A 26,844-nucleotide genomic window follows, 5' to 3' on the forward strand; every position below is an offset into this window, starting at 1 on the left:
GTCGCCCGGACTGCACGCCTCACCGAGGAGCTGGTGTTGGTGTTGAACTGCCTGAGTACTCTCATGCGCAGGACAGCGGCCCCACTGAAAGACTATCAGAGGCTCCTGGGGCATATGGCATCTGCAGCCGCAGTCACGCCGCTCGGATTGCTCCATATGAGGCCGCTTCAACACTGGCTCCGCAGCCGGGTCCCGAGATGAGCGTGGCAGTGCGGTACGCTCCGTGTCCCCATGACACAGAGCTGTCATCGCACCCTCATCTGGTGGTCGGACCCCTCGTTCCTGCGGGTAGGAGTACCCCTCGAACAGGTGTCCAGGCACGCTGTAGTCTCTACACATGTCTCTGCCACCGGTTGGGGGACCACGTACAACGGACATGCAGTGTCGGGTCTTTGGACGGGGCCTCAACTGCATTGGCAATCAATTGCCTGGAGTTGCTAGCAGTACGTCTTGCACTGGGCCGCTTCAAGAAGCTGCTGTCAGACAAGCACGTACTGGTCTGCTCGGACAGCACTGCGGCCGTTGCATACATCAACCATCAGGGTGGTCTACGCTCACGTCGCATGTCGCAACTCGCCCGCCATCTCTTGTTATGGAGTCAGAAGCATCTGAGGTTGCTTCGTGCCATTCATGTCCCAGGTGTGCTCAACCGTGCAGCCGACAAGCTCTCACGGCAGCCTCCACTTGCGGGCGAGTGGCAGCTCCATCCCCAGGCAGTCCAGCTGATCTGGCAGCACTTCGGCGAGGCCCAGATAGATCTGTTTGCCTCCTCAGAAAGTGCCCACTGCCAGTGGTTATATTCCCTGACCGGCGGCACGCTCGGCACGGATGCCCTGGAACACAGCTGGCCCCAGGGCCTATGCAAATATACGTTTCCCCAGTGAGCCTTCTCGCACAGCTCCTTTCTGGCCCACTCAGACCTGGTTTTCGGACCTAATGCTCCTCACGACAGCCCCTCCCTGGCCGATTCCTCTGAGGAAGGACCTCCTGACTCAGAGCGCGGCACCCTCGTCCCGACCTGTGGAACCTCCACGTGTTGTCTCTGGACGGGATGCGGAGGTTCTGAGTGATCCCCGCAAGCGGTCATAGACACCATCACTTCCGCTAGAGCTCCTTCCACAAGGAGCCTCTATGCGTTGAAGTGGAACCTATTTGTTGAATGGTGCTCCTCTCACCGAGAGGACCCCCGATCATGCTCGGTCAGATCTGTGCTTTCCTTCCTGCAAGAGGGCCTGGAGTGAAGGCTGTCTCCCTCCACCCTCAAGGTGTATGTTGCTACTATCGCCGCACATCACCATACAGTTGATGGCAAGTCCTTGGGGAAGCAAGATCTGATCGTCAGGTTCCTGAGGGGGGCGAGGAGACTAAATCCGCCTCGTCCTTCCTCCATACCCTCTTGGGATCTCTCCCTGGTTCTTACATCTCTCAGGGGTCATCCCTTCGAACCTTTGCAATCAGTCGAGTTAAAAGCACTGTCAATAAGATCGTCCGCCTGGTTGCATTGGCTTCGCTCAAGAGGGTAGGGGACCTGCACGCATTTTCAGTCGACGAATCGTGCCTGGAATTTGGGCCCGGTGACTCTCACGTCTTCCTGAGACCCCGGCCCGGATATGTGTCCAAGGTTCATACCACTCCTATCAGAGATCAGTTAGTAAACCTGCAAGCGTTGCCTTCGGAGGAGGCAGACCCAGCCCTAGCTTTGCTCTGTCCTGTCCGCACTCTGCATGTGTACGTAGACAGAACACAAAGCTTCAGGACCTCAGATCAGCTCTGTCTGTTACGGAGGCCAGCAGAAGGGAAAGGCTGTCTCTAAGCAGAGGATGGCCCACTGGATAGTAGATGCCATCGCCCTGGCGTTCAAATCCCAGGACGTGCCTTGCCCGTTCGGGTTGAGAGCCCACTCCACCAGAGGAGTGGCCTCTTCCTGGGCGCTGGCGCATGGCCAGATATTTGTAGAGCTGCGGGCTGGGTGACACCTAACACGTTCGCTAGATTCTATAGCCTATGTGTAGAGCCGGTATCTTCCCGTGTACTCGCTTCCACTAGCCGGTAGACGTGTTGAACTCGCTCTGAAGTGTCGGCTTGCAATGCCACTCCCGCCCCCTGGGCCGGATATGTGCATCCTTTCACTCCAGTTGCGTTCCCTGCTTGGCGAACCCTGTCGAGTTCCTTCACCTCCCCTTTCGGCTCGGACATTGCGGAGTGTCTGGGGCCAGGCCAACATCCATCTCCGACGTTGATGGTTGGATGGGTTCCGTATGTCGCGACCCCTCTACGTGAGCGGTCCCATACGTGTATTGTCCACGGTCAAACTCCCTACGGTGAGCCTCTGCTGTCATCTGTCAGATGTGTCTCCCCCTACCTAGGTGGGGTCATCCCAGGGACTCCATATGCGTTCTGCCCACCTGGCCTGTCCATATGCTATACCCCACGTAATTCCTCACTACAGGTAGGTAGTGATCTCCGCAGCATCCCCTTCGGGTTCACTTCCCCAGTGTAGTCTAGTTTACTTAGTGGGTATTTCGGAACAGCAGTAACTCTCTCGGCATGAGCTCGCCCCCTTCACTGTCCCTTTGGTGCGACGGGTGGCCAGGGCTTGCGCTGGGAACTGGAAGGGGTTTCGTAACTGTGGCGTTTTATTTGGGATCCCAATTTGTCGGTCACTACTGACGTACGTCGAACGTGACCGACTGAAAGGGAACGTCTCTGTTACGTATGTCGCCACAGTTTCTGTACCCTTGCTGTTGTGCGGACACCTGTTGCCTCCTCAGCGAAAAACAGTGTGATTGCATCCGCTTCCTATTTATATCCCCTGTTGGGGGCGGTGCGCATTATGCAAATATCACATGCCAATCTCCATTGGCTTGTTTTAATTCTCTCGAAGCTGATAGGGCTCTCTAGCGATATCCCAATTCGTCGGTCACTACTGATGTACGTCTCTGTTCCCTCCTTCAGGGAACGAGGGTTACATACGTAACCGAGACGTTTTATATCTATGTATCTTGGTCTGGCTCAAGCTGTGCCCTCTCCAAACCAATCCGTCTTTTAAAAACTGCCTAAGGTTGACATTGATCTTCCTTTAGCTAGGCTCATCTTTTATAAGCTTGCAAGGCCATGACGTACTTAGCTAGAGGTTTCGTTAGTTAGCTCAGACTGGATGAAGCCCACTTCATTTATGATCCTAGATTGTTGATTTGGGGTCTCGAGTGTTGATTTGGGTTTTTGTGTGGAATTATGTTTGAACGAATCATCTCTGTCCGATCTGCTCAGTTCCTACAACTCTCAGGACAGATCATAAAACAAAGATTCTAGTACTATTTTATATTTAAAAATCTGTAAATTGATATGTAAAAAGTCACTGAGTGACTGATTTGTAATGCTGTAATAACATGAACAAAGTAACACATTACACACTACATAGAAAAAGTGGTCTTTTACTTCTTTTCTTTTTTTTTTTTTTTTTTTTTAAAAGCTGCACTCCCATTATAATCAATGAAGCTGTCTACGCTATGCAATGAATCTCTTATAGACATTGTTTTTATTTTGTTGGTTATAATGAAATGATTTCTTAACAAAATCTCTGTCATTTTGAACAGTGTTGTGGAGTTTGACTAACTTAATGCATCTGATTGGCCATTGCGTTCACACGCTCAACAGATATGTCTTTGATTGGCTACAAAGCTCAATGCTGCAAAAACACATTGTAAATAGAAACATTTGACTATCGCTATCGGTACTCCAGAACGGACGGTATCGTCACATTGAATTATCAAATAAATCTTTATAAATAAATTTAAAAAATATATATTTATTGCAGGAAAAGCCTGGTATGATACTGGAAACTGGATGCTGTGAATTGCACACAATTGCACAGATGGTTCTGCACATGTGTGCACAAAGTTTTCAAGAATGCATGACTCTAATATTACTGAATCGGAAAAACGATAAAAGAAAACCAAACCAATTTTGGAATAATACCTCTTTATACTACAGGGCTGTTCGAGGCAGTTCCAAGTAGTTTTAGGCAAGTTTTGACCACATTATTTCCATATAACTTTGCCAAATGTTTCCAGTTATTACAAGGACCCTTACAGCCTACAACAGCAAAAGAACCAAAACCCTCAAAAACATTAACCAGGAAAATAAATATAATAAACAACATGATAAAACTATTTCCAGGTTTTATTATCAGCGGAACACATTCTCTTTCTCCCACTCTTTATCATGCAAACACACACACACACACACACACACACACACACACACAGACACACACAGACACACACACACACACACACACACACACACACACACACACACACACACACACACACACACACACACACACACACACACACAGATAGAGCTTCATGCCTTTTCTTAGTAGAGAGATAGTAACTTTGTGGTTCTTGAAGCAGTTAAACTTACAACTTCGCTGTGATAGCAAAATAAGCAGACTCATCAATTTAATGAGGAGGTGAAAACACTTCCCATGTCTTTTGTTGATGTCAGAGGTTCTGATTAAAACAATGCTGCATTCATTTGGTACACATGCATGCCAAACCGAAAGACCAAACCAGACCATACCAAAATATATTCAGTACAAATATTACTACTTGATGTCCAGTGTCCAATCAATGTCCTGTAGTAAGGCTGTGTGATATTGGAGAAAAATGTGATATGGGATAACTTGTTAAATAATGCAATATTCAATACGCGATACGATATTGCTTTATGTAAAAATAAATAAATGAATGTATGTAAATTATATTTAAGAATATTTATAAACTTAAAATTAAGTGAGCAGAAGTGTTTTAGCATTACAAATCTGACAATGTAATTTTAACATCAATGTAAACAAACAAACAAACAAAAAGGTCAATATTTAAATACTAAACACTCTTTGCTCGATAATATATAGTTATGTCAACCTAAATCTGAACATCAAGAACATCCAGGTAAACAAAAACACCTGAAACTAGGGGTGGATGATTAGTTATTTTTGTTATTAAAAAAATAAGAACTACAAACAATAGCACAAATACAATAGGACAAATTATTTCTTGAAATAGCACTCAAGTAAGAAACAATACAGAAACAGAATGATCAAATGTAAATCTAAAACACTGCATAGTCTTCACATAAATTAAATATACATTGATTCATAATAAAGCTACAAAATTCAAGAGTAGTAGGTGCATTTCTCTTTATCTTTTCTTGTTTGACAGACAGCAGCAGGCTTACTGTATTAGGTTGCTGTATTAGGTTCTCCTACTAAAACACATCCAATTTCTTTCTCAACTAATAACGTTCACTTAAGACATAACCGACTTTTTACATGAATACTCAACAAGACATACATTTTGACATAACAGTGTGTGCATTTGAGAATTTGAGTGCAATAAGGCACGAAAGAGAACTGAAGGCACCACACACTGTCAGAGAGGTGGCTTGTGCACGCGCTTTGGGTGTGTGTGGCAGACAGTGCAAGACCGCAAGGAGTTGTTTTCTGCAACGTATTGTGGTTAATAACTCTTTTTAACATCAAGCAAGTCACGTGAGTAACAGTCGCGTACCCAGTCTATTCACTGCTATATGCGTTGACCTAAAACTTGGACTTTTTGCAACATTTTGTAGTAGCCTATTAAAACCATTTGTAACAATTCTGTACAGGTTTAATCAATTTATGGGTGAAATATATGAATATAATAAATCATAAAGCCTTATGATTAACTATGATGCATATATCGACCCAAGGGGGAATTAAACATATATTGTGAATTAATTACAATGAATTATAATCAATTACATATATGATTAGTTCTGGTTTAATAATTATTTATAGAAAGTATATTAGTTTGTCCAGCAAACCGTTATATCTCCTCACAGACTATTATAAAGAGGAAGGTTATTCTCTGGCCACGAGAATGACTTCCTATTCTAGCATCAAAGCGTAAAGCAAGGATACTGGATCGAAAACGTTAAAGTGACCTGGGTTTTGTTGAATGAGCAGCAGAGCAATCGAGCGTGAATAATGTTTTTAATATATGAAAACTACTAATACAGAGGTTATGCATCTAAATATATACAGAGGATATACACATATATACAAGAGCGAAAGTAAAGGCAGGGAAAGAGAAGAGGGCAAGTAGCAAAACTTACTAACAGTCCTTGAGAGCCAGCACAGAAATCAGTTTCATTATCTAATAGAGAAACGGTTACTTGCATCAGTTTTGCGTGTTGACTTTTGGATTAGCGCTGGTGCAGTTCGTTGGCTTCTTCTGGTTAGTTTCTGACAGAGTAACAAAAGTGTCTGTTTTTCCTGGACCGGTCAGTGCCAATTTGTGATTTACAAACACAGTTCAGCAGGCTAAAAGCATTCTGAAAATTCCAAAGTTGATCAACTACACCAGATCTATCCAGACGCTACACCATTCATATAGGCCTATTGCATGCCATTGTAAAATGCATATCGCATTTGTGATATTTTGATAATTGCAATATATTGTGCAGCCCTATCCTGTAGTAAACCCCATTGAGGAGCTCTACAAGCTTTACAAGTTCTTTTACACTTGCACTTGGTGGCTGGCATTGAGGGATCTTGTGGCATGTCTGTGATTGTTCTTGCGTTCATGCATCCATCAATAATGAAATGATGTAGCACCTGCATCAGTAATGTGGATGCATCTCAGTTCAGAGAGGTATCTGTGGATAAAAGCATGTCATGCTGGCATGAAAAATGTAGTGAAAGAGCAGCACTGAACGGACCATCTTGGATTCTGAAGTCATCGAACCCTTCGAACACCAAGTGCCTCACTGTGTCGGCCGTCTCTTTTCGCTGTATCTTGCTCTGCTATTACTAAGGCAACATTTTCCTGGAATTCCTGGAGCTAGAGGGGAAGTAATGCTGGATGCTGTTCTCTCTGAATCTAATGATACTCCTCATGGCAGTGCAGCAATTTGAACTCTCTCCTCTGAGCTCTTGGGCGACGGCCTGACATCCTGTCAGAGATTTGGCCCATGGCGGAGCCGTTGTCTCTGTTGCTGTTTGAAGTGAGCTGGAGAGGGCTTCATCAACAGTGGTGATGAAAGATGAGGCAGCGCTCAAGGCTCAAAGCCCCCGTCTAGTAGGACTCTCGGTGGAGCTCATTCAGCAAAGTTCTCTTGCAAACAAACAGCAAAAAGATTTTCCATCCATCCCACTGTCCTCCTACCAGATGCTTATTGATAAGTGCTCTGAAATGCATAGACAAAAGACTCTTTACCTCTGTGCCAAACTTGTGCAGGAAAACAACAAACATAGAGCTAAAGTGAGGCTTTTTATTTTATTTTACATTTTCTGCATTTTGCTACTTAGTGGCCTAGTGCACACTGTAGTTTAACACTTAAATGCAGCAGTGACCCCATTAATTCTCATTTAGTTTTATCTGTGGAGCATGCGTAGTGTAATAATGCAGACACGATAGTGTCTTATAGTGGTGGTGTCGCCATTTCTGCATTTTGAGAGGGAGAGAGAGAGCGCTTCGATTCACTCATGTCGTTTGTGAAATTACATCTCACAAAAAGTTTTCAAGTTACTGATTTGTCAAAAGCTATTTATTTAAGTTGTGTGAATTGTACCTCACCTTCAACATTATGATTATTTTACTTGGTCCGGACAGAGACTGAGACTGTGCCGCTGCAAGCATGTCATATATGCCATACCTCTCATAGCAGGGGCATGTCTTTATGCATTATCAGCATGAAATTGGTTTCTGAGACTGGCAAATTGAGTGATCGCCGATCGAGACATTAGAAGCGATGATCGGCCGATAGCGAACGGTAGCCAATCAATTGGAGCACCACTCAGACCACACCCTGACAACTTACATTTATGTTTGTATTTTGCAAATCAAAATATTATGGAAAATGATTGCTCTGCAGTCAGTGGTAAAATCTACCAATTTTTCAGATGGTCATACTTAGTTGTGTGTATGTAATGCCTCATGATGTTGATGATCTCCTCTCTCCCACAGCTGTCTGAACGCTTGCACGTACTGCAAAACCAAACATGCCAGAGGGGATCTGGCCAGTTACTCCATAGAGGAGCTGGTGGAGAGAGCAAGACAGTCGTTCCAGGGTGAGTCTGACCGTTTGACTCTTAAGTCCTGAAGTCGGAGTGATCACGGAATACTACATGGAAATGGTGTTTGCTTAACATTTACTTCACTCGCTCTGTCTAAATTTAATTTAAAAGTGTCAATAAGGTTGCTCAGTTTATAGTAATACTTGAGCAAACAGCAACCACAATACTTTTATGACATTTACTTAAGTACATCATCTTCAGTCTTCTGACAGAGATCTGATTAATCAGCCCATGATTCCTATGAATAATGAATGCTATGAGAGCTAGGGCTGAAATGATGCTTTGTGATGAATGATGCAGATTTTTCACTTTATTTTATTTATTTATTAGTATTTTGTTATTAGAACATTTTTTAATAAAATGCTGAAAAATTAATGCCAGAATTTACGGTTAATATTTATTAGAGTTAGGGTTGGGGATATTAATTATCAAAATTATAGATTTTCAAAATAAAGTTGCAGCCTTCGTTTATACGGATGTGTCAGGAGTGTCTCGTGCCTCCCTGTCAGTTGGACATGTTAGCAGGCCATTATTGGTCTTCCGGATCGAGAGAACATCATCTCATGACAAGAGGAAGTTTGTGGTGTTTGAGCATCAGTAAGTCACATCTGAACTGCATTGAGCAACGTATGTTTGTGTTTCTCTGTTCCTGTGTGAGTGATCGGGGTGACACAGTAGCAGACACATGTGCTCCACACATTTCCTAATCTTGACCGTCTACATTTGACAGAACCTACAGTACTATCAAAGTCCCTTTCAAGGAAAGTCTGTTCACTCGGCGGGCATATTTGCGCCTCCGGGCAGCTATTTCGGGCATCCAAGACCAAGTCCTATCTATCTAAATGGGGGAATCCTGAAATCTCATAAACTGCTTGGTGGACTCTCAATTAAATAACATATTTCAAATCAGCAACAAAATCTTTACTTAGCACTACATATTTGTTTTAAATGTATGAGCAGAAGCTTTTAGTTTCTGGAGCTCATGAATCACATTCTAAGCATGTGTAGACATTTGCCGAAGCGGAAAGAGGAAGCACGTGCAAGGCGATCATTTGTGTTTATAAATCATATACAGCTGTATTTTTTTTTCCGAAAATGACAGATCGTTTCGCTAGATAAGACCCTTATTCCTGGTCTGGTATCACTTAAAACCCTTTGAAGCTGCCCTGAAACTGTGATTTTGACCTTCAACCATTTGGAGGCCATTGAAGTCCACTATAAGGAGAATAATCCTCGAATGTTTTCATCAACAACCTTAAAAGGTTAGTTCACCCAAAAATGAAAATTATTTAATTTATTACTTACCCTCATGCCGTTCCACACCCGTAAGACCTTCGTTAATCTTCAGAACACAAATTAAGATATTTTAATTGAAATCCGATGGCTCTGTGAGGCCTTCATAGGGAGCAATGACATTTCCTCTCTCAAGATCCATAAATCCACATTTAAATCGGTTCATGCGAGTACAGTGGTTCAATATTAATATTGAATATAAAGCGACGAGAATATTTTTGGTGTGCCAAAAAAACAAAATAACGACTTATTTAGTGATGGCCAATTTCAAAACACTGCTTCATGAAGCATCGGAGCACAAATGAATCAGTGTATCGAATCATGATTCAGATCGCGTGTCAAACTGCCAACGGCTGAAATCACGTGACTGGCGCTCCGAATACACAGATTCATTTATGATCTGATGCTTCCTGAAGCAGTTTTTTTAAATCGGCCATCACTAAATAAGTCGTTATTTAGTTTTTTTTGAATCACCAAAAATATTCTTGTCGCTTTATAATATTAATATTGAACCACTGTACTCGCATGAACCGATTTAAATATGTTTTTAGTACCTTTATGGATCTTGAGAGAGGAAGTGTCATTGCTCCCTATGCAGGCCTCACGGAGGCCTCAGATTTTTAACTAAAATATCTTAATTTGTGTTCTGAAGATGAACGAAGGTCTTACAGGTGTGGAACGGCATGAGGGTAAGTAATAAATGACAGAATTTAGATTTTTGGGTGAACTAACCCTTTAATTTCTTTTCGACTAAAGAAAGAAAGACATAAACATCTTGTATGATATGGGGGTGAGTAAATTATCAGGAAAATTTTATTTGAAAGTGGACTAATCCTTTAATTTGTGACCCTGCACAATTCTCTCCTGCATTTAAATACTGTGGTTATACTGACCTTCTGTGTGTTGATTGAGTCCCATCAGCAACAATAGATTAACTGATGCTTCTGTGCTCACTTTGAGTTGAGTCAAGACTTCAAAGCCTCCATCACTGCAGCTATTCAAGAATTCATCCACACTTCTGTTCATCTGTTTTCACATGTGTCCCAGTGATTTCCTTGACATGAAAACATGTCTATGCCCGATGTTGAAGCCACATCTCAAAAATGCATCTGAGTCCGTGCTGTGTTTGCACATGCTGTTCTTTAGGATCGTTAGTAGCGCAGACCAGAATGACTCAGTATGTTTCAATTCAAATCTAGGAATCTAGGCAGATTTGCGTCATTGCTGGCCTGCACTTTGTGATCTACATCAGCTTCCAGTGCTGTTGCTTTGTCTTTCTATCTTTGTGGTTATATTGTCTGCTGCACGGACACTCTGAAGTGACTTTAAGTCCAGTCCAATGGTGGAATATATGGTGGAGTGATGAACATGAAGATTAGATTAAGTTTGAGCCTCCTGGTCTTAATAATATTTGCTCTTCTGCCAGTCCTCGCTTTCAAGGTGATATTTGCAGGAGGATTATTGATTGTGGCGTTAAGCTCAGGCTAAGACGGACATATTGACAGCATGTGAAACGACCTTGTCCACTGATGTGGCACTTTTAGATTTTATGTATTTAGTGCTATTCATGATTGTTAGTATGCCTGTTGGACATCAAGGAGGCCTCATTAAGAAGTTTGATTTGACCATATATCAGGAATGAATTGTGTGCTGTCGAAGGAGCTCTGAGCTCTGGAGACTGTAGACACCTTATCACAGATTACATCAGACTCCATGAGTAAACATTTTTTTTTTTCAGGAGCATTTTGAGCGAGAACAGCGTGAGTGGATCTGAAGGTGCTTTTAGTTACCGTTGGGTTTGAGTAGTGCATCGGTAGTCCTATTTGAGCTCTCAGGTTTGTCGGCTCATCTTGAGCTCCACTGTGATCCATGACGAGCAGAAAAAGTGCTGTCATTATGCAAAAAAGACTTATCTGTGGACTTGAGACTGGAATAACAGGGTAAAGCGTTGCTCTGGTCGGCTGTGTTTACTCGAGCTCTGGACTCCTAGCTGTAAATAAGAGACACATGAGGAATGATGGGCTTCAGCCTGTAAACATCTCCAGATGTTCTTCATCACTGATCGTAAGTGTAGCAGCTGCCGCAGTGTTTACATTGAAGTCATGTTTATAAATATCTGACTACGCTTCATCAGATATTTGTCTGGAATGCTGCAGGATCTTTTCTCTTCACTAACATTACATCTCTTCATTGTTGAAGTCGCAATGTGATTGTACTGATACTAATGTATGTCTGTATGGTTTCTCGCAGGTTGTATTGATTTCTTCAGATACTTGTATGTGTGTCCAGCAACAGCAGGTCTGAAGATCACTGGATATTTTTAGTTTTGATCCCATCTCATGCCTGTTGAATCTGTGATGGATCTCTGCCCTTATAGAGAAGAGAAAAAAAAAAAAATCATGAAAGAAAAAGCCTCTATCCAGTTTTAATTACATGCCAGCATAGTGACCACTGAGTAGTGCACACATTCATCAATTCTCCAGGGTGCTCTGTCCCGCCTCTTGCATCCAACGGTGCCATGCTATGCAGTGGCTTAGAAAATGTGCTGACCAATCACACAGTTGAATTTTGGTTTAGTGGAGCTCTGGAGTAGTGCTCCACTATGTGGATGAGCGCGCTGGCAGACGTTTCTCCAGTCTCCCCGTTTGACAAACACGTCACCGCCACAATTAAGCTTAAACAGGAGCATGTCTGCCTTCTGCCCCTTTCATAACAGAACAATCAGAGAGTGGCACAGTTCTCTTTCTCTTATTTCTTTCTGCATTGGTTGGTGTTGAATGGGGCTCTCAGCTCACAGCAGGTCAAACAGAAGGCTTATTATGGGATGTTGTGGCAATTCCTCTCTGCCAGGTGGCCTTCAAGTGTTCACTGCAGGTGAAGGGACAGGTGCTGCCTGCATGCCACCTGCTGTGCCCTCTACATAGCCTCTCCAAACACATCTGATCCTCCCGTCCTGCCTTCTGTATGTTCACTGCCATTTCACTTGTTCTCTCTTGTTCACTGCCATCTCACTTGTTCTCTCTTGTTCACTTTCCATCTTTCCTATCACTCCTTTCCCCCAAACTATTGAGAACCAAGAGCTCACATAGGAACTCCTTCAGAATGTGGCATTCATCTAACTGAACTGCTTGCTTGCATCTTCTGTTTGACTGCGGGTCATTTAGCTGTTGCTGAGCTGGATTTTGCTTGATAACAGCTTTAGTGTCTTATTGTTATAAGTGAAAATAATGGTTGCATGAAAGAATTTGACACTTATATTTAATAATGGGAAAAAAAATGTGACCTTATAAAGGTAAAAAAAAAAAGCATCAGGAAATATTAATATAGTAAATATTGCCCTTTTATTATATTCTGTCTCTGCCACTGACTCACCTGAGCATGTCACGCTGAAATGTCCTCACACGGGGCCTCGTGGGATCTGAGGAGTCGCAACAGCCTGCGGGCTCCTGTGTGCTCAAATTGCAGCTCTGTCTACTTAAAGGCAGAGCATGAGGTTTAATTAAGTGTCAGTGGGGTCAGAGGTCAACAACCTGGGGAACCTCAAGGGCTTCTGCCGTTTATGGGGGGCTTGTAGTGGACTCTGTGTGTTCACGAACTGTGGATTCTGGGCTTGCATCTGGACTCCAGTGTTTTGATGAAATGTCATCCTGTAAACCACTTCCTGTAGATCTGACATGATGCAAACAAACAGAAGACATGATGTTAAAAAAAATAATAATAATAATAATAACAAATAAATAAATAAATATTTCCAACTGATGATCCTGAAGTGAAAGTACCAGACACTGCTGTGCGTGCAGACACATTACAATTGCTCACATGCTAAAGCAACAGCAGCAGCTCTGTATTGGGATGTTTTTGAGGAGCGTGTGGTTAGACAAACACTGGTGTGTCTGATGCCAGTTGTTCTAGTTCTCCAGTGTGTTTGTGGTGGGGGATGATGAACAGTTCCGGTGTCCTCCAGCAGGGGTCAGCAGTGTCTTACATTAAGGGCTTCATCAGTTCTCTGTCATCTGTTCAGAGCCATTGAGGTTAGCGTGACACGCTTCTGCTCTGTGAACTCAGATCTCCACCTCATCTCACAGTTCTGCTCTCTCTCTCTCTTTCTCTCTGTTTTTTTTAGGGCCAAGCACCGATGGTGTGAGGACCCTATTGTAATTGCTTGGTCAATTCTTCCTCTTCTCTGAAATGAATCACATTTTTGAGGGCCTAAACATGCTTGAAAACACATGAAATTTTGCACATGCATCAGAAGTGAGGGCAAAAGGGCTCGATAGCGCCACCTACAAAATTTCAATTAAGTGCCCTTCATGCTATTCACTCCTTGAAACACATTTAAATATGCCATGAAGTACTAAACATGCTAGAAACACCTTAAATCATGCAACTCTTGGCTAAGTGCTAATGTATGCAATTAATGCCACGAAAGAGGAAGTTGTTGTAACTCGGCATACAGTGTCCAATCTGCCCCAAACTTCACACGTTTGAGAACAGTCCTACCCTGAACACATCTACATGACAATATTCAGTTATAGTAATAGTGTCATCCACTGGCAGCAGGAAGTGACGTTTTTAACACTGTGATGCTCAACTTGTAAAATATGCAATTGAGTACTAAACATGCTAGAAACATTCTAAAACATGTTAGCATAAAGCATGCTGTTATCGTCATGAAATAGGAAGTTGTTGTAACTTGAGCATGCAGTGTTCAATATGCCTCAAACTTCACTTGTTTCACAAAATTTAGTCATACTTATAGCGTCCCCAGCTGGTTGCAGGAAGTGTGGCAAATAAAAATGACTGACATTGTCCTCCTATATTTATATACTTAAATGCATATTGCCCACCATGCTCTGTTTTCCTAAAGCCACCGGATGGTAATGGCGTGGGTGCAAGGGCACTTTCATCGCTGCTTGCAGCTTTAATTTTTTCTTGTTCCTCTTTTTAGGGCCCGAGCACAGATGGTGTGAGGAGCCTATTGTAAATGCTCTGTCAATTATGATTCTTCTCCAAAATGAATCGCACTTTTGAGGGCCTAAATATGCTCAAACTCATGAAATTTTGCACATGCATCAGAAGTGGTGAAAATTTACGTCTGATATGGGTTTCAGAATTAGATCTGGCAAAATGGCTCAATAGCGCCACCTACAAAATTGAATTTAAAATTTAAATTAAGCACCCTTTGCACTATATTTCATGTACAAGTATGAAATTCGGTAGACACATGTAACAGCCCAATACCTACACACACACACACACACACACACACAAAAAAAAAAAGTCCTAGGGTGCAAAATCTGAAAACTTAAAGGTGCCCAAGAACGTTCTTTCACAAGATGTAATATAAGTCTAAGGTGTCTGTGAAGTTTCAGCTCAAAATACCCTATAGATTTTTTTAAATTAATTTTTTTAACTGCCTATTTTGGGGCATCATTAACAATGCACTGATTTACACTCGGCACTGCCCCCTTAAATCACGTGCTCCCTGCCACACCAGCTGTCGACTATATTACAGCGCATTTACAAAGTTCACACAGCTATTATAACCCTCAAATGGATCTTTACAAGATGTTCGTCATGCATGCTGCATGCATGCTTCGAATTATGTGAGTAAAGTATTTATTTGGATGTTAAAGGTGCCCTTGAATGAAAAATTGAATTTATCTTGGCATTGTTAAATAACAAGAGTTCAGTACATGGAAATTACATACAGTGAGTCTCAAACTCCATTGTTTCCTCCTTTTTATATAAATCTCATTTGTTTAAAAGATCTCCGAAGAACAGGCGAATCTCAACATAACACCGACTGTTACATAACAGTCGGGGTGTACGCCCCCAATATTTGCATATGTCAGCCCACGTTTCCAACATTATAAAAGGCATTAGACAAGGGCAGCCAGTATTAACGTCTGGATCTGTGCACAACCAAATCATCAGACTAGGTAAGCAAGCAAGAACAATAGTGAAAAATGGCAGATGGAGCAATAATAACTGACATGATCCATGATAACATGATATTTTTAGTGATATTTGTAAACTGTCTTTCTAAATGTTTCGTTAGCATGTTGCTAATGTACTGTTAAATGTGGTTAAAATTACCATCGGTTATTACTGTATTCACGGAGACAAGAGAGCCGTCGCTATTTTCATTTTTAAACACTTGCAGTCTATATAATGCATAAACACAACTTCATTCTTTATAAATCTCTCCAACGGAGTAGTATTAGCCGTTAGCCACGGAGCACTATCAAACTCATTCAAAATCAGAAGTAAACAATATAACAGTATACGATACTCACATAATCCGACGCATGCATGCCGCATGCATGACGAACACTTTGTAAAGATCTATTTTGAGGGTTATATTAGCTGTGCAAACTTTGTTAAGGCACTGTTCAAGGCAAGCATGAGCTCTGTGGGCGTGGACCACGAGATTTAAAGGGGCCGCAGCATAAAATTGGTGCGTTTATAATGATGCCCCAAAATAGGCAGTTAAAAAAATTAATTTAAAAAAATCTATGGGGTATTTTGATCTGAAACTTCACAGACACATTCAGGGGACACCTTAGACTTATATTACATCTTTTAAAAACATAATCTAGGGCACCTTTAAAGTTTTATTCTGAGTGAATTTGAGGCTGTCCTCCATGGCTAACGGCTATTGCTACCATAGACATCATATGATGTCTATGATTGCTACACTGTTGGAGAGATTTATAAAGAATGAAGTTGTGTTTATGCATTATACAGACTGCAAGTGTTTAAAAAATGAAAATAGCGACGGCTCTTGTCTCCGTGAATACAGTAAGAAACGATGGTAACTTTAACCTCATTTAACAGTACATTAGCAACATGCTAACGAAACTTTTAGAAAGACAATTTACAAATATCAGTAAAAATATCATGCTATCATGGATTATGTCAGTTATTATTGCTCCATCTGCCATTTTTCGCTGTTGTTCTTGCTTACCTAGTCTGATGATTCGGCTGTGTGCAGCTCCAGACGTTACTGGCTGCCCTTGTCCAATGCCTTTTATAATGTTGGGAACATCATGGGTTGGCATTATGCAAATATCGGGGCGTACACCCCGACTGTTACGTAACAGTCGGTGTTATGTTGAGATTCGCCTGTTCTTCGGAGGTCGTTTAAACAAATTAGATTTATATAAGAAGGAGGAAACAATGGGGTTTGAGACTCACTGTATGTCTTTTCCATGTACTGAACTCTTGTTATTTAACTATGCCAAGGTAAATTAAATTTTTGAATCAAGGGCACCTTTAAAGGGTCATGAATCCCCAGAACACATTTTTTGAGCTGTGAGCAGATATGTATAGGATGCACATTATTGAAAACACTAAAGGCAATCATTAATTTTATTTACAATTTGAAATTAGTTATTTTTGCATTTTTCAGAGCGATTTCTGACTTCCGGTTTGAAAAGCAAAGTCGGAGCAACGTCACAAAATCTGACGTCATCGTGTACTACTGGCAAGATCCGGAGCGCTGGTTGGCTCCAAGTATGGGCTGGTCGAACATGTTGACGTCAACAGTTTCTGTATTTATTCTTGAGATAAAGCTCATTCAATCCAATCACTGCGCTGTAGTATGCATAAGATTACAATTGCATTATTATGCATGAGGAAGTATCACTTCTCTCACCTCGGTCTCTTGTCATTCAAAGACATGTCGTTGGTGCTCGTTTCCTCAGTGCTACAACACAATGTGTTTTCCTGCGACGCGACCAGAGCAGAGGTTTGGTTGCATGTGGATTGTTGCAAGCACATGAGTTTTGTTTGTTTTTTTGTCCGCGATGCAGTCTGAAATGGAGTTTGAATATGAACACATGAAAAATATGATTATGATTTGCACGTGGAGCGTGCATATGATCGGTTTCAGCGTGGAGCTTCGCGTTGTGTTTAATAACACCAGCCACGTGGATCCTAGCTCATACAGAATAAAGTATCCGTGTTTTACATTAACCAGCACGGTGTATGCATACATATTTCATCAAGTCTTCTTCAAATGAATTATATGTGTAAACTGGACACTGATACGTATATCTGTACGCGATGACACGATTATTCTGATGAACAAAATACTTAGAGAATGGACAAAAATTAAACTATGTCTTTATTCTTTCTGTTAAACTACGTGTCATTTATCATGAGACTGTAGTCCTCGTAAACGTAGTGAAAGTATTATTAGCCCTATTAAATATTAAATATTGTTGTCATTTTCTCCGTGCTCATATATTAATATTCATTATTCTGTATAATGAGTGTGTTGTAGGTCTGTGCTTCATTGGTTGTTCTCTCCCCTCTTCCCCCTCTCTACACTCCCACTTTTCCAGAGCTTTACACGCCCATTTTTACAAAGTTTTTACAGCTCAGAGGTGTGAACGACCAGGCTAAAACAGGGGGGTTTCATGACCCTTTAACAGGAAGTGAGATATTTTGACTTTTTTCTGCAAAATTTTTGCAGTTTTTGCCATTTCCAGACTTTGTACCTTAACAAACTCCTCCTAGAGATTTTATCAGATAAACATCATATTTGGTCAGTCTAATCTGAAGGACTTTGCAACGTTAAATTGCGAAGATCTTGAGTTTTCGCTGAAGGGCGTTTCTGTGGAACAGGAAGTTGCTGTTACTCAGGCATACAATGTCCAATATGCCCCAAATTTCACATTTGAGAAGAGTCCTGCTCTGAATACATCTACATGACAATATTCAGTTATAGTAATAGCGCCACCCACTGGCAACAGGAAGAGACGTGTTTAACACTGTGATGCACTTAGAACATACTAAAATATACAATTGAGTGCTAAACATGCTACAAACATTCTAAAACATGCTAGAAACACTTTAGCAGAGTGCTAAAGCATGTTATTATTGTCATGAAACAGGAAGCTGTTGTAACTCAATCATATAATGTCCAATCTGCCTCAGACTTCACGTTTGATAAGTGCCCTTGCCTGAAATGTATATATATAGTCATATCACCAGCAGATGGTAGCAGGAAGTGTGGCGAATACAAAAGACTGATGTAGTGCTCCTATATTTATATACTTAAATGCCGCTTCAAGTCGAACACACCTGATGGCTCTCTTTATGAATGGGCCATTGAATCATTGGTTCACCAGATTAATTAGCTCAAAACACAGATTCATTCAGAAACAAAATGCCCCTCTTTGTTCTTTGGAGACTCACAACAGTTCTGCTCTGACTTTTTATAGGTAATTTTTATAGGTAATATTTTCATTTTAAGTAAAAAAAATAATATAGTGTGAAAAATATATCAAACCTCTTTCGTAAGCTCAAACGAGGTTCATTCTCGGGTGTTACGCAGCATGTTTGAGCTTCCGGAAGAGGTTTGTTCTCTGTAGGTCTGGAACCATGTAGGTCTGAGACAGGGCAGGTGCATTAAATTAATTAAATTAACGTGTTAAAACAGCTGTTTTTGCTCTATTTTTAAAACGAAAATAGTTCAAAACAAAGCCACAGCAGAACTGTTGCAAAATCCAGTTTGTTTGTTTACATTGAGGCTGTGTGTCTCAATATTTCTCTCCGTAAGCGCTTCATAAGAAAGCTTGCACCTCTAACGCCTGTGTGAAATGCTGCATGTTGATTGGAAAAGGATGATGCCAACACATGATTTAATGCCGCCTGTCATGGATGTGAGAACTGGATCTTCAGCCATTTGGTTCACAAGGACACAGGAAGTGTCTTCATAAACCACGTATACAAGAACACACACACACACACACACACACACACACACACACACACACACACACACACACACACACACACACACACACACACTCACTGGAACGCATCAGTGTCTGTGTGAACAGCATCATCTATCTGCTTTCAATGGATGACAGCTGACGGTGTGATCAGACTTGTGTGTCCACACTGCTCATGCTCAAAGATGAAGCACGTCTGATCATCACATTGGTTCAGTACAGTGGACACATAGTATTCACACAAACATATCAGTTCTGTAATCATTTACTCAGCCTCATGTTGCCCTGTGACTAAAAGCTAAAGGTTTGACACTGTGACACAAGGAAATAATTGTGGTAAATAACATTCTTTTCCTACTATTGATTGATTTGTTTGTTTGTTTGAGTTGGACAGCATCATTCACATTGATTGTCTGCAAGTAAAAATATCCATAAAAGAAAGAAAGTCTTAGAGTGAGTGAGGTCAAGTGCATTATGACAAAGCTTTAATTTGTCTGTGATCTTCTCTTTCAACATGTCTCTATTTGTACATATGATCTGCGATGAGATTTATTTCTAAACCTTCTCTTTCTGTTCTTATGTCATGTGTACAGGTAGTATTTGTGCTGAAACACATACTCCTCAGCTAATGCATGTGTTTCTGACCATGGACATGATTCCCATATGTTGCATTACCCATGATGCCTCAGCTCTGAGTTTAAAGTTAAAGCACAAGCTGATAATGGTGACAGTGAGATCTGCTTTGACTGATGGGTCACTGTCTGCCTCTCACTCTGGAGTAAACATGGGCCTCTGATGATTGTGGGGGATTTCTGCAGGTGCTCAGATGATCCACTCTGCCATACTCTCTATTCACTGTCATCTGCACTCAGATATGTTTGCAAAATGACCAGAGTAATTAATAATAATAATCTTTGAGCTTATACACGCTTTTTTTTTTTTTTTTTTTTTTTTTTATTATTGATATTTTTAAGTAGAGTCTTTGGCTGCAGCTCCTCTTCTAATCATTCTGGGCAATTGGTTAATGGATCAGCTCAAGTTGGAGCTTCATTAAGATGGTGATCTTTGTATTGTTGAAAAGGAACATACTGTACAAATACAGTATTAATGCAAATGTTGACAGGGCAGCGGTTCAGCACAGGCTTCGTAATACTTATTATTAATACTGTATACAGTTTCTTAATACTTAATACAGTATCGATTCTTAATACTGTGTTTTGTAACCTGAATGATCAAAAGCTGCAAACATTCACTGATGCTCAAGGCAGCACACTACATTAAGAACTGGGGGTATTTAAACTGGATGATTGGTGAAGTTGTTCTTATTTTGTTGAAAGATTTTTTTTTTTTTTTTTTTTGTACTACATGATATATTTACAGGTTTCCCGTCATGCTCCCTTTTTGAACATCAGTGAATGTTTACAGCTTTTGTAATAGTTTTGTATGTCCCTTAATCATCCTCTGTGTAAAAGATAAATGCCAATATCATATATCATATCATATGGATCTCAACATGCTGGAATACCAAAGAATTTGCAGGAGCAGGAAAATGTTCCTGAAGAATAGTGGAACTTCTCAGGTCAAACAGACTCATGAATAACTATCACAAAAAACAAAAACAACTGGATAATTTATCATTCAGATAGGAATACACAGTATTAAGAATTAAAGGGTTAGTTCACCTGAAAATTACATTTACGTCATTAATTACTCCTCTAGTTCTGACGACTAGACAGAGACATGACAAGGTTTTAGGAGTCAAAATCGTATAATCTAGCAAAGTGACTCTCGTAACCAACAAAAATATTGTGTAGTCTGAACCCGGCATAAGTAAGGGTTATAAATTCAGGTTTTGAGTGTTGTAATTTGTGCATGTAACTAATTTAAGGGGAGGGAATCCTCAGTCCAATCCTCCCTCCCTCCCCAGACCTGGCCATGCCTGTCAAGCTGCCCTTTAGCTCAATGTCACATTTACACACGCGCTCTTTAGTACACTAACTCCTCCAATAATCCAGCGTGTGCATGAGTTTGATTTGGCCCAGAAACACAGCTGTGCCTGCGGCTGTGCTGTGAAACATGAGATGAGTCTCCTCACGGCTGTGTAAAAACTCCTCACAGACGCATGAGGCTGCTGGAGCTGCCTAAAGACCTGATATGTTTTCGCTTTTCATGAACACTTCACCAGAAAAGTACCCCGAGTCCTCCAGGAAACAACTCCTCTCACTGCCTGTGCTGAGGGTTACATGTGACATTAATATCTAAAAGCCTCATTTTCTATCCAGAGCTGATGTTTACTGGTATCCGCATGTCTAGGGATTCATGATCTGAGGCCATGAGGGTTTCTATGCTTAAGAGATGATTGATTATCCTTGTCATGACATTAAATCTTTAAGGATTTGTGGGCTCTTTTTGAAGAAATGTCTATTTTAAAAACATCCAAGCAACCATATAGCAACACCCTAGAAACCACCCAGACCAGCTTATTGTTATTGGTATCTAATAATCATGTTGTTGTGTTCATCTGGAATGTAAGTACTTGGAGTTTTAACTGAGGCGTATGAGGAACCCTGAGCTTTTGAGGAATTAGATGCTGTTTATCAGTGCTCATCATTCATCACCCTCACTACTGCTGTGGTACTGCAGGAGAAAGTGATTGCTACTGCTTTTTGTCTAGTTACAGAACAGTTTAGGTAGATAGAAAACATTTAATACTGTTTTCTGGGAAAATTCACTTTTGTTGTACGTGGCAAAAGCTAAAAAAAATAAATAAATAACCTTTTGTAGATGAAGTGTGTACTGCTACATGACAGCATTCATTTTCAGCAGATGTACACATTTTAAATTTCTTTAAAATGTAAGCTCCTAAAAATAGTAATGATAGTGAACGATATCTTAATGTTATTTAATTCCCTTCAAATCAGATGTTCTCTAGATTGAGACTGTCCCTCATCCTAAAACTACCTGAAACTAAGTTCAATGCTGTGAAATGATGCCTTTGGTTATTTAAAAAAGTCACGCAGGTCTGAAGACTGCACTCATCACATGATATGATGAGTCCATGCGTGTCTGTGAGCCCTCTTTCCTTAGACCCATAGCCAGTGTTTTGCTCTGTCCTCTGGGTGTTTACCAGACGTTGACATGATAGTGACAGACAGTAACAGAAATGAAAAAGAGAGACGTTTGTGTTGGAGGAAGGTGAATCTGTCAGAGGTAAACCAAAGCATCCATTCATTGAGCTTCATTGGCTGTGCAGCTTTGCATTGGAAAAGTCCCGCAAACAGCTTGGAGCCTTTCACAGAGTGCCGCTGCAGACGTCAAATACACACAACCTGTGATGAAAAGATGCCTCAATGAACTCAATGAAAATGAAAAAAAGGTCCTAAGATTTTGCATAGAGAGGTAAGCTGGACCTGGCCTTGGCTTAGACAAAAGCACATGTTAAATCCGGTGAGGAGCGTGTGTTTACTTCACCTGACAGTTGGTAAATGCAGTCACAGAAAAGCTCAGGTCACTCTCTGATGGAAATGCCAGCGTATCAGTGTTTGGTTTTGAAGGTATGGAAGTGGAAATTAATCAATGGTCTTAAGACAGAAATATCACTGTCAATGTCATGCCTGTGACTTTCTCCCAAGAAGGTTTGTAAACTTGCAAATGTCCCTGCTTTGATGGTATGCATTAGATTTCACATATTTACTGACCCCAAGAAAGGAGGACACCTGTTTGAATGTAAATCACATAGATTGATAAACTTTATTGATCACTGGGACTAAACATAAGTAGCTTTCTTTCAATTTATCTGACAGGGATGTTTGCTGTATATTTACTCTTCTGATAAATGACCTACACTGTAGGGCTGGGCGATATATCGCATGCGATTCTCACGCGCATTTCGTCAGTAAAGCCGGTTCCCTAATTACCGCTAAATCGCCATCACCTGCTTTCAAATGGAGCGCCTTTTAATAGACAAAGCCGTAGTTCACGGAGAAGCCACGCAAAATCGCGTTCAGTATCGAAGATGAATCGACTTCGATAATGAACCCGATTTTGCGTGGCTTATCAATTCTCCAGATGATGTTCCATCCCAGGATCCAAAGAGTGGCTAGAAATATTGAAAAGAACAATGAGGACAATACATTAGATATATAACAAAACATAATAATACTTTCAGAGACAGATAGAGGGATGACAGATACAGTCAGAGACAGATAGAGGGATGACAGATACAGTCAGAGAGAGATAGAAAGATGACAGATACAGTCAGAAACAGAGATGAGAGATACAGTCAGTGACAAATAGAGTGATGAGAGATACAGGCAGTGACAGATAGAGGGATGACATACAGTCAGAGACAGACAGAGGGATGACAGATACAGTCGGTGACAGTGATGAGAGATAGTCAGTGACAGAGGGATGACAGATACAGTCGGTGACAGAGCGATGAGAGATACAGTCAGAGACAGACAGAGAGAAGACAGATACAGTCAGAGACAGATAGAGGGATGATAGATACAGTCAGTAACAGATAGAGGGATGAGAGATACAGTCAGAGATAGATAGAGGGATGACAGATATAGTCAGAGACAAAGTGATGAGAGATACAGTCAGTGACAGGTAGAGGGGTGACAGACGCAGTCAGAGACAGATAGAGGGATGGAGATACAGTCAGTGACAGATATAGAATAATAAAAGTATATAATAAAAGGAAAAATAGATCTCTGTGTGTGTGTTTCTTACTTTTCAGAAATTGCACTAAAAATCCATCACTTTGCACAGAAGAGTGGCAACATGTGGGTTGACTGCAACCTGTTTCTTCTGAACCGTCTGGCCTGTTGTTTTAGATGGCACTTTTCCTTTCTTTGTTTGTTGTCTTTGTTCCTCTCTCCGGATAAATACCTACAAAGTGGCTAAATGGTCAGGAAACGGACATTATGTAATTCAGATTGGTTTTAGCTTTTGAGGCTTGTAATCATGTTTTTGAAATTGTACCATGTGGACCTCACAGAAAGTTTTAGATTTCCCACTAATTAAAACACCTTATTTAACTAGTTTTAGTTTGCCAGCGTAAAATAGGGAGACATCTAAAACATTCACCCTAAATATCTTCTTTAGTTGAGAAACATTGTGTTAAAGGCCTCAATAGATAAAAAATATACATCTAAAAGGCAAGTTTACGATGATCAGTTTGTTCAAGTGTCAACAAACACGCATATCTGTAAATAGCACATTTCATTTTCATTTCAAGTTAAAAAAAGATTTGGTTTTGCTTTGGTAATAAATTAACTATACAAGGCAAACTTTATATCAAACAGAGATGTTAAAGTGTTCACATTACCTTAAGTTAGCAAATGTCCACAAATACATATCACATTGGTTGTTTACAGCTTGGAGCAGCACCAATTACGTGACACATCCTCTGTGAGCGGCCTGATCGTGTCACGAGGCTTTTTCACTTCGGCCCCTGTTAACAGATGACTGTCTGCCTGTACAACTGTGATTTACACCATAAAATAATCATGACCAAGTGTGCTGATTAACATGAAGTTCCCATGAATTCCAACTGTTTGTAATTGTTAATTTTCGGCCCATAGCCGCTGTGCTATAGCGCCGGGGAATATGTGAGATCCTACCACGACCGGGCTGAGGAAAACCCCGCTCAAGTCTGCTTCACGCCCCGTGGACGGAGGATGCGCCAATCCAGGGTTAACAATATGAATCGCGAATGTAGATACAGTTACCAAAGACGGAGGGGGAAAATGAAATAAGTCCCTTAACACAGTTGTAAATCACTCCTCTTGCTGCTACCCGAATCTCGACCTTTGAAGATCCCACAATGCCTCTGTATATTTGAAAATTACAGCAATATTCTGTAAATTTGATTCAAACTGCCACACCCCCAGAATGCATTGCAGTTTACAGCAATATGCTGTATTATTAAAATATAGCCAGCTGCTGTAAAATATTGCTGTAATTTTTACAGCAATTCATTACAATGTAACGGTTGATTCACTGCTCCCCCACATCATCTATGACCACTGCAATGACCCAATTAATATCCAAACACACAAGTAGATCAATAGAAAAGCATCATGTAAAGCATAAGTCTCGTGGTCACCTTACAGAGATCAGGAATGCGTTTATCTGAAGTGACATTAGATGCCCCTTATTAGGTTAACTAAGATTTGAGTCAAACATTTAAATATAATCAAGTGAGACTGAGTTTAATTTATGTGCACGTTTGGTTTTATGTGTATTACAGTTGTTGAGATTCATTTATTAAAAGTAATTTCATGTCATACAAACCCTCTTTACTTTGTGCTGAGAGGGACGAGACATGACTCTAAACCCACTGGCTCCTGAAGGAGGTGATGACCGGGGTTACTGTGCTCCTATAATGAAACATGCTTGTCAAACAGGCTTTACATGTTTATTTAGCACTGTGAATCTTTTGTGTGAGGGATCTGAGAGGCGCCGGCTGATGACGAGGGGTCTTACATCCAACGGAAGCAGTCCTGGAGTGGTTCTGAGAGCCGTTTAGGGCATATCCTCAATGTCATCTTCAGAAAGTGCTGAGAACAGGGTGGAGGAGAAGGGTAGAGAGCTCGGTGACATTTCATCTTCTCTCCAGCTGCAGTAAATGTCACTTCAAGTCTGGGGAAAGATGTTCGCTTGATTGGGTCGCCTCTCACCACACATGTCAGCTTGCTGAGACCGGCCGCCTTTGATTGGGAGACGAGGCCGTGCTCGGGTGCTGGACCCCTGCCTGCCTGCGCCCTGTTAATGTGGCCTGAAACATTCAAGGCAAACCTCGGTGTCTGACTGGGACAGGCTGTCATGCTTATGGAATATGTTATAGTGTTGTGGTGTTCTGTTTATCTGCTCTGCTTTTTGTCCTAAAAGCCCAGTCAGCAGAACTTTAAGGCTGAGGGCAGCTGCGTCATATTACAGTACGTGATACAATTCTGTAATATGCGGGCCAGACAAGTAATTTGGCGATGTCACTTCGTAAAGAAAGACTAATCGTCTGCACACATACACATTCAAACGCGCATACCTATAGACTAAACACGTAAATGAACAGCAAGAACATTTTCTGTTGTCAGTTAAATAGGTGTCTTTTAAGCAGCCTCCAAGTTAATATTTAATGATTTTTACAACGCAAGTGATTGAATCAACTTTAGCTTGATAATAACGTTTACCTAGAGCTTCTGTAAAGCCAAAATAACCTCTGTCCATTAATTTTCCTATTATCACTGTGAAGCTACTTTGAAACAATCTGTATTGTAAAAAGTGTGACATATATAAAGATGACTTGACTTAACTTGACTTGATGAGATGCTGAAGGTTTATGCTCTGGTCCAGGTGATAGTTAAAGGTTAAAGTCACCATGAAATCAAAATTGACTATTCTTTTGAAAGAAAAGACTATCACAACTCCAGTCTGATGTGCAATCACACAGGTACATGCACATGTTTGGTGTCATGTCTGTTGATCTGGGCAGATATGTGTCATCAATCATGTTCAAATCAGTAAGATGTTGATTTATGCCATGGACCAAACTGCTCACTTCACAGTGGATCATAGCGATTATCATGTAATTTTTGAGCAGATGCAGATGGTGTTGTCTTACCTGGAGAGATCCTCACTCAATCACATTGTTCCTGACTCAGCAGCAGCTCCTAT

The 26,844-nt window shown here is 41.1% G+C and overlaps 1 protein-coding gene across 2 annotated transcripts in view; it reads left to right on the forward strand.

The window, feature by feature from the left end:
- cdkal1 (CDK5 regulatory subunit associated protein 1-like 1) overlaps positions 1-26,844 on the forward strand; it is a 491,748-nt gene that overhangs the window by 255,328 nt on the left and 209,576 nt on the right. For both annotated transcript variants that reach the window (XM_048183562.1, XM_048183561.1), the window contains exon 8: positions 8,016-8,119. In XM_048183562.1, the coding sequence (XP_048039519.1) occupies positions 8,016-8,119 (104 nt within the window). The remainder of the gene's footprint in view (positions 1-8,015; positions 8,120-26,844) is intronic.

The sequence above is a fragment of the Megalobrama amblycephala genome, linkage group LG3, assembly GCF_018812025.1.
Source record: "Megalobrama amblycephala isolate DHTTF-2021 linkage group LG3, ASM1881202v1, whole genome shotgun sequence".
Taxonomy (NCBI): Eukaryota; Metazoa; Chordata; class Actinopteri; order Cypriniformes; family Xenocyprididae; genus Megalobrama; species Megalobrama amblycephala.